The following is a 9,394-nucleotide window of genomic DNA, read 5'->3' on the forward strand; positions in this document are numbered from 1 at the left end:
TTTTTTTGGTAAAATAAGGTATATATTGATATTTTTATCAATTATTAAGTTTAATTACGTGTAAAGTCTTTTCTAAATTATTGATGATTTTATAAATATATTAAATTTTCATAAATCTAAGATAATTAAAACATGTTTAAGGCTTTAATGATGCATTAGCCTGTTTAAGACCAATTAGTAAAAGTCCGGTTATAGCCCAAAACCCAACCAAGTCCAATTCATTCCTTAAATAGGCAGGTCACGGAACAAGGGACATGCACGGCTAGGCCGACCCAACTGATTGACACCACCAGTTTTTACATCCAAGAGGATGCTGAAAAAGGTGGGTGCAATCTCCAACAGTGGAACATATTTTTTGCCGTTTATATAAACTTTTGCGAACTTTTATAAAAGGTCGAGTAGATATAGAAGTCTAGTTTAGCCGGATGGACCATATGCCTAACTCCTTTTGAGGTCCAAAACTTGAAAAGAATCGATCTATTGGTTGGACCATTTAAGAATGGAGTCAACTATCTATTTGTGTGTGTTAAAACTCTAGTCTATGCCGAAATTACCATTATTCTCAAACCACTTGGCAACTTCGTTTTTTGGCTGAAACTTGACATGTGAACAACAAACTTTGGGATCTACCCATCCACAAAAATTCAGCTTTATCCAATCTGTCAAGTGGCATGTATTGCAGCAATGTCTGACTATAAAAAAACTAGTCCAGATCCATTGTTATATTAAAAAAATGTTTGATCCAAATGAATTTTCAATGGGTTTTCTCTAACCAATAAAAATTGATTGGTTTGCCTTCCATACTAGAGCAAAAGAGCTCACACTATTAGGCACAGGGCCATGCACCTTGTGTCTCTGCATTGCAATGTATTGACATCATATTGATTATTGAATTTATTTTAAGACACAAAATCAATGAAATCAAAGAAACCAAGAGTTGAAATCAAATTAACAGGTCCAACAATCAAAATAAAATAATTATCTTCTTCAAAGAGATCCATCTATCTTCTTATCAGATGTGGTTCCTCCTTCAATAAATAAATAATCCAAATATTTTTGTGAAGTTTAAAGTTCTATAAAATACCGTATTGAACCAAATTCTCTACTTCAAACTTCCAACATGATACAATGAAATAAACATTTGACTTTGAACTATAAATTATTTTTAACTTTGCCTCCACATGCTAAGTCAGATATATTTTGTATACATGGCTCTATAGGTTGCTGATGACTTCATTTCCCCTTTGCATATGGCAGAATCCTTTTATCTTTTCTGGAAGTTAAATACCCTTATCGAAAAACCGAAGGTGAATGCGAAAAGCACAGGAAACCCAACAATGACAACTGCAACCACTCCTAACAAATCATGTTTGAATCCAAAATAAATCCTTACAAAATCTTCAACCCTAAATCCTGAATCAAGTTCATCCTTCATATCTCCAAACTGTGACACAACCAATCCATACAATGTCCAAGCAACCGGGCAAATCCAGTAGTACCACCTCCACCACACAGGAATTTTCTGCAATGAACAAATATCAATAAGTAAATTACAAAAAAGCATAAGGAATATTACTTCTACCCTCTAAATTTGGGAGGGGGGATCATCGGAACTTACGGTTCTTGGAATAATGAATCCTGAGAAAAGGTTCCATAGTGAATAGAATGCCGCCGCAACTATATTAGAGATGTGTTGGTTGGGTGTCATACCCACTGCCATCATACCATAGAAGGTGAAGTATAACAAAGTGAAGTATGTGAAGAATAGATACCAAAAGAATTTTGCTGCTGTCCATTGGAATCCAATCATTGAATACACAATGAGTCCATATATTATAGATTGGACAAAGATATGTGGAATCTCAATCATAACCTGCACCAGAAACAAAGACACTGGTAAGAAACATATAGACAATTAAGTTCTTAGTGTTGAGCTTATTAAGAAAAAAGTGATTACCTGGGCAAGGGCATATGCCATAGCTGAATACATTCCAGCAGCCCTCTCTCTATAAAATACTGTCCGTTCGATATCTATAACTGGCTGTATTCCACCGGCATTTTGTATCCCAAGAAAGAGAACAGCACCATACATAGAACCCATTGCATTAAAGAGATCCTGCTGCTTCTTGCTGCATTTTCCAACATTCAAATCAAATTAACAGAGAAAATTTAGATCGGAGAAGTTAAAAGGAAAAACCTTCAGACTCCACTTACATTTTGGATCCAAGATTCCAAAACATTGTCCCAAGCATCAAAGCTATGAAAGTTGTGAAGAAAAGCCTAAAAAAAGTGTATGATGGGTTCCTCCAGTATGACCAATGCTGCTTCCATAGGCAAGCTTCAAATTGGCTGAAGAAAGACTGAGAATACTGAGTAGGGAAATAGAGGTCTTTGGAACCAGGGGCAGGTTTACTCAGTTCCTCGATCATTGCTTTGTTCCTCCTGAATGATTCAATTTATAGAGTATTAATAGCTATAGACAAACTAACTGTTACCTATGGCACATCGTAAGAGGAAATTTATAAGTGAACCTACCGGTACAGTTCTGAGTTCTTATATATTTCAGCAAAATTGATCCCCAAAGCTGATTCTTGGGCTGTGCTTGTCACCTCCAACATCCATGTTGCTGGATTATAACCATCTTTTATCTTACTAACTCCTTTGATTGCCTTGATGGAGCACAAACCATATTTATCAATTACTGTACTAAGGTTGGAAAGTCTATCAAGGTTTATATTTACTTATTTATAGTTTCCATAGATTGCCTCACCTCAAAGTACTCGATCAATTGGCAACCATGTTTCCCTAAGGGGCCCACATATATTTCTTCTCCTCCTTGCTTCAGCAAGAATAGCTGTTGCAGAATGTTAAGAGGTTAAAATCATTTGGTAAGTATTAGAAAGCTATAACAGAAAACTAGTCCATCAATCTCAAGAATTTCAAACCTCATCAAAAGCATCAAATATGTCAATGCTGGGCTGGTGGATGGTGCACACCACAGTTCGTCCAGTGTCCACGATGTTTCTCACTGTCCTCATCACTATTGCTGCAGCCCTTGCATCCAGACCAGAGGTTGGTTCATCCATGAATATAATTGAAGGGTTGGCAACAAGTTCAACTGCAATGGTTAGCCGCTTCCGCTGCTCCGTTGAGAGACCATTTACACCTGGAAGCCCAACCAGTGCATCCCTCAAAGAGTCCAGCTCTACTAGATCCATGACCTCTTCAATGAACATCTGCAATCATTAATTGGTCTACCAATTATAAAACACCCAAAACTTCCATAAAGAGCACAACAAAAGGATCAAAGTATCTGTGTCATATACCTTTCTAGTGGAAGAATCAATATCAGGAGCCAACCGGAGCCAAGCAGAATAAAGCAAGGATTCATAAACTGTAACATGAGGTGAGTGGATATCATTCTGTTCACAATATCCTGATATACGAGCAAAAGTGTCCTGGTTCTTTGGGTAGCCAGATATCTTGATGATTCCCTCAATGTATCCTCCAGTTTTCCTTCCAGCTAACACATCCATCAAAGTGGTCTTACCAGCACCGCTAACACCCATTAGAGCTGTAAGAACTCCTGGCCTGAAAGCTCCACTCACTGCCCTAAGAAGCAACAGCCGGTCCTCTGTAGCACCTCGTGCTTTCATTTCCTACATGTATAATTCAATCAGCAATCATTACAAAGCATCAATAGGACTTTAAAGAAGGAATACCTCTTACTGTCTGTGGTATTCATAGATGACAAATTGAAACCTAAAGATACCTGTGGCATGTCCACGGAGTATTTGACTTCATCAAAGGTGATGGAAAGAGGCTCAAATGGAAGAACCATTCCTCGCTTCCTATTCTGATTGGCATCGACTGTGGCCATGCTAGAGGATGCATTTTCAAATGTACTTTTAATTTCATCTCCTGTTTACACATTATTTTGATTACAACAATGCTAGATAAGGTAAAAATAGTAAGTAAATAGAGAAAATGCTCTCAGCATAACCACATCTGGATGAATTCCTACCCATGGAGCTCTTTCCTTTGGATGATAGCTCAACCATTTCCCCATTTCCGCTTGCATTTTTTTCATTCAGGCTCTCTTCAGATAGAACTGCTTGCGGCTTCCCTAATGCTGCAATACGTTTAACCAATTATTAGATATGATGACTCACTTATGAAAGCTTATAAGATCAACTGATTAACTTGTCAAACTGAACAAAGGAGAAAAAAAAAAGTAAACTACATTAAACTTACGATTGAGATAAGCAAGAGCCATTGTGAATAAACCATTGAACACGAAAACATAACCAATCAATGCCCCTACTCCAATCCAATACCAATAAGATTCAGTGAAGACCCCACGAGATTTCAGGGTCGCCACTCCTATAGTCGTTCCATTCGATATCTGTAACATGGAAAGAAAATTTAAACCTTATTTGACCTTAACAAAAACATGTCTTTCAATATATATATTTTTTTAAATCTTCTCTAGGTCTTCATTAGATGAGTGAGAAAAGGTTTAGAGCATTACTGTTCCCCAGCTTTTCCCAAGGAATTCGTTCACTGCTAATGCAGTTTGCCCATACATCATAGGAGACATCCAATAGCCCCATATCCACCACTTTTTTATATTCTCTGCGACAGAAAAAGAAAGAAGCTCTTACAGAATAAATTTACCTAAATACAGATGCAACTGAAAACAATCAAATGAAATTTCTGTATATAATTCTGAAGCATACCTCGTGACAAGATAAATCCACTCAGAACCATAAGTATAAGTAATCCAAAGGCCCCGAATACCTGTGACACAACCATGGTCCTCCCCAGTGAAGCGATTAATCGGAACAGTGCAGATGCCATTTGGTTAATACATACAAAGAGAAGGTACTGTTTGAAAAACCTGCAAAATGAAAACATTCTGCTGGTTACCATCTAGGCAATCAATAATTTCCAAAAAAATTACATAACTACATTTAATTTCAAATCTACTTTAGCTTTACCTTCCGGCGTCTGAGTCAAAGCCTATGACATAGTAAGTTATGAACACCCAGGTAGCAACTTGAAGAAATGTGATAGGGATCTTTAGGATCCATGAAGGCAATGAGTATGCCCATGGAGGATAGAAAAGGAGGTCTCTTTGCTTATAGAATACAGGAAGCTTCATGACAGTCAAGGCAAGCTCTGCCATTCCATTAAACATAATAATGCTGAGAGAATAGAATAAAGCACCCATATAAATTCCCCCATCAATTACTGAATCTTTTTTCATCTCAGTACGCAGAAAGACTGTCATTGATATGAATGCCACAAGAAGTATCTGAAAAAATAAAAATATATAAAAATAAAAAAACAGAGCCAATCAGTATAATTACTTACATGACCAGAAAATTTTCAAAAAATAAATTTTGATGGTCAAAACCATTAACAACCTGCACCATCATGGAAATGTAGACAAATGAGTTTCTCCTCATGAGCAATAGCTCTCTTGCTGCACAGGCTTTCAACAGTTCCTTCTTGCTAATACCATATTTATCAGTACTTAGTGCAGCAGGGTGACTCTTGCTCTTATCAAATGGGATGGCAAGTTCATCTCCTAGCCTATGACCAACATGGAATGATTGGAATGTCTGGACAAATTCATCGGCGGTAATAAATCTGTATGGTTCGTCTTTACGTATCCAGTACTGTTGTTGATCTTTCTTTGATGTCACCTATCAATCAAATCCATTAAATTAATATAGTCCCTCCCAGGCTCTCAGTTTCACAAACAATAAAATAGACTCTAACCTCTTGCAAGAAGTCAGCTACTCCCTTCCTTTCAGGGCATTTGAAACCCACGAATTCGAAAAAATCAAGAACATGTTCACGCGGACCCTGATACACAATATGCCCATCGGATAGGAGAACAATGTCATCAAATAGTTCATAAGTCTCTGGTGCTGGTTGGAGGAGAGAGATGAGAGCTGTCCCATTTAGAATGTGGATGGATTGCCTAAGTGAATTCACAATCTGAAATGTTGTCGAACTGTCCAAACCAGTTGATATCTCATCCATGAAAAGAGCCCTGGCTGCTCCAACCATCATCTCCCCTGTTGTGACACGCTTTCTTTGTCCTCCAGAGATACCTCTCAGCATTTCATCTCCCACCATTGTATCAGCACAGATGTCAAGTCCCAATATCTACATTTCAGTTCAATGTGGAGCCCCGTGAAATTGATCAGTATCCTATCTAGGCTATCTGTTTTCGAATCACCATATCCATAAGTACTGGGATTTTAGTGGTGATACCTTCAGAATATAATCAGTCACTACGCTGACCTCCTGTCCTTCTAATGATGCTGCCTGCAAACGTCAAAACCAAAATTCTCATCATCTCTTAACACTATCATAATCATTAGCATGAATTTGTTAATTCTTCATTTCTTATAACACAATTAATGAACTTGAGAATAAAAACTTCATCAGACCCACGTTATGCTATCGCAAATCTTACCTTCAGGAAAAGATCCAAGTCTGGATCAGGCTTAATTTTTGCCGCCTTTTCTCTTCTTGCCAACTCTGACAACATATCTGCATAATTTCCATATTTGAAAACAATTGACTCAAACTCAATTATCATTCATCAAGCTAAAGCTTGGAAACTAAACTGATCAGATCTTAAACTTCAAAGCTGTCCTGTTCAACATACCATAACGAGTTCCCACCCCTTGACATCTAGCAGAAAAGGCTAAGGTTTCTCTCACTGTCATCTCCCCTATGTGGAGATCTCTTTGACTGATATATGCTGCTGTTCTTTGTGGGACAAACTCCTTCATGTCATGGCCATTGTAAGTTATTCTCCCAGAGAACTGCACAAAATTCAACAGAACAGGTTTTAGTTAATAGAACAAAAAAATTATTTATTTACTAAACATCTACAAAAGAAAGATTATATAGAGTTTTGAAAGAATACTTTCAGATCTTTATCAAGTTTTCCTGCTAAAGCCAACAACATAGTGGACTTTCCAGAGCCTGGAGGGCCTAAAAGCAACGTCATCCTGCAAAACTCAATTTGATTTAATGACTTCGATTAGCTACAAGTCCTAACTAGTTAAAACTAAACAGTTATTGGTTCAAATTATGAAGAACAGAGTTTGCTTCGGAGTGTTCTTACCGGCCGGGCTTGACAATTCCATTAACATTGTGAAGGATTTTTAGTGCTCTCTTTTTACTTCGAAGAATACCAAGACTAACCAAGAGCCCCTTTAAACCAGACAAGAAGCTAATAAGGAAAAAGTTATAATTGTTTTGAGAAATAAACAATTTTTATGCAAATGAAACTTTGCATAGGATGATTTAAAGGTTGAGACTTGAGATTACCTCTATTACGTTAGTAGAGAAGTTTATCATTGTAGGTAAGGCTCTACTTCCCACATAAGCTTCTGCTTCTACATTTACTTGCTCGAATCGGACTTCAATGGTGGGAAGTTCAATTCCAACTCTGAGTAGAGCATCAAAACAGAGCAAGTTGTGGGTATTGTTAAAAGAAGAACTTTTAAAAGAAGAAAGACTGATGAGGGTAATTTCTCACTGATCAAGGCGTTCCCTTAGCTTCCACAAAAACTTCTCATTATCCTCCTCTGCAACTTTGACTAATCTGTCTAGCAAAATCTTCTTCTCTGCGATCCCAAGACTATCAATGTCAATTTCCTTGGCCTCACCTTCTGTTATAGACAATATACCTTTCCTTATACGATCGTAAGTGGGTAATCTCTCAATAGAAGCCCATTTCAAAGCTTCTTCATCATCAACATCTTCACCTCGGGACACAGAAGATCTTGAAAACACATCAGCTCCACTGTTCCTCCATACTGAAGAACTGTTAGCTCGAAAGCTGCCATGAAAACTACCACCCTGTAAACTACCACCACCACGATGACTACTACGTAGACTATCAATTCTGTAGAGTTCAGCAGAAGGATCCATTGAAGAACCCAATACTGCAAAACCACTAAAACCCACCAGAAAACAGAGCAATACTGAATTGGGTTCGTTCTGTTTGTGCTTCTTCTTCTTCTTCTTCTTTGTGTTTCTCACTTAAAAAAGAGATCCAGAGGACAAAACCTGCTCGACCCACTCAATTGCTCAACAGGAGTCACTGAACTTCGCAATTCTATATATGTAGAACTTAAATCCAGTTTGATTTTCTGAATTTAAGAGGAAAAAAAAAATGAGATTCAGTCATCCAAGAAATCTTGCTTTGAAATAAGTCAAACAACAAACTCTAGTTGTTCACAGAAGTTGGGTCTTTCAAGTTATCTAAAATCTAAAAATCAACGTTGGCTTATGTTGTCATTTATTAGATTGCCAGGAAATTCAAACATCTAGAAGGGTTTGAAAAGAAGAAAAATCCAAGTTTGGGATCATGATAAGCATGAAGAGGGAGCTTTCCTTTCGAATTGTTTCTTTTGTTCCCTGTTAGCGCCGCAAAGTGAAGGGGCAACTCGGTAAATAACGGGAACGGTAATATTCCAAAACCCAACCAGAGCACGAGACCGGGAAAAATATCGGGTTGGCCAATCGGTTCAATCCAGAGATGAATTGCAATGGAGTTTCAATTTTTGAACGGTCCACAAATCGGAACTCAAACTCAAAGGCGTAAATCCTGTATTTATGTAAATGCCCATTTAATCTTAATCCAGCTAAGGGTGTCAATTGATTTGGTTTGGTTTTGAGTTGATTCATGATATAAAATGAACAAACCAAAATCAAGCCCAATCCAAAATAGAGACATATTTTAGAAATCAAAATCGAATCAATTTGGTTGGGTTTGTATTCGATTTTTTATTTGGTTCTTTATTAAGTTTAAGTCATATTTTAGGCGTCTGGATCAACTTTTATATCTTCATTGATCAGAAAAAAATATATATATCTTTTTATTTATTATGGTCATAATCCATCAAATTTTTTCTAAACATTAAAAAAGAATAGGATTTTTCAAAAAAAAAAAAAAAGGATTTATTATCCACATTGATTGAAATTGTAAAAATAATATATACTTCAGCTATAGATCCTCATTGGGTTCAAAGTAGGTCATTTAGTTTGATTCAAATCAAAACCGAAATATTCTTCTTTTCCTCTTTGTAGAGAAGAAAAAGGATTATGATAGCTGTCAACCTAGTTTAGATGTTCAGTTCAAGTTATAGTTGTTCATCTTGGTGGATCAAAGATCATTCTTGTTCCGTTATGACAAATAAGTGAATTTTTTTACCCTGTTAGAGCAAGCTCTTTCAAGTGAAAGCCTATAGCTGGCGCAAGTTTAGTTTTAGTGTTCAGGTCAAGCTATGCTAGTGCTTCTTGGTGGATCAAAAGATCATTCTTGTTCTGTTATGATAAATGAATAGGTGAATTTATT

General features: G+C 36.9%; 1 protein-coding gene across 1 annotated transcript; it reads right to left on the reverse strand.

Annotated features, from left to right (window-relative positions):
- Positions 1-1,034: 1,034 nt before the first annotated feature.
- Positions 1,035-8,279, reverse strand: LOC122073208 (pleiotropic drug resistance protein 1-like). The gene is made up of 23 exons (XM_042637747.1): positions 7,571-8,279; positions 7,360-7,480; positions 7,154-7,242; positions 6,953-7,037; positions 6,689-6,848; positions 6,494-6,570; positions 6,289-6,342; positions 5,788-6,180; positions 5,430-5,711; positions 5,001-5,317; positions 4,740-4,900; positions 4,532-4,635; positions 4,255-4,405; positions 4,025-4,132; positions 3,773-3,921; positions 3,327-3,659; positions 2,946-3,236; positions 2,771-2,854; positions 2,536-2,669; positions 2,215-2,442; positions 1,958-2,129; positions 1,619-1,873; positions 1,035-1,522 (listed from the first exon to the last, which is right to left on the reverse strand). The coding sequence occupies exons 1-23, from the start codon at positions 7,963-7,965 to the stop codon at positions 1,265-1,267; spliced, it is 4,401 nt and encodes a 1,466-aa protein (XP_042493681.1). The 5' UTR covers positions 7,966-8,279; the 3' UTR covers positions 1,035-1,264.
- Between the last annotated feature and the right edge of the window lie 1,115 nt (positions 8,280-9,394).

The sequence above is a fragment of the Macadamia integrifolia genome, chromosome 3 (genome assembly GCF_013358625.1).
Source record: "Macadamia integrifolia cultivar HAES 741 chromosome 3, SCU_Mint_v3, whole genome shotgun sequence".
Classification (NCBI taxonomy): Eukaryota; Viridiplantae; Streptophyta; class Magnoliopsida; order Proteales; family Proteaceae; genus Macadamia; species Macadamia integrifolia.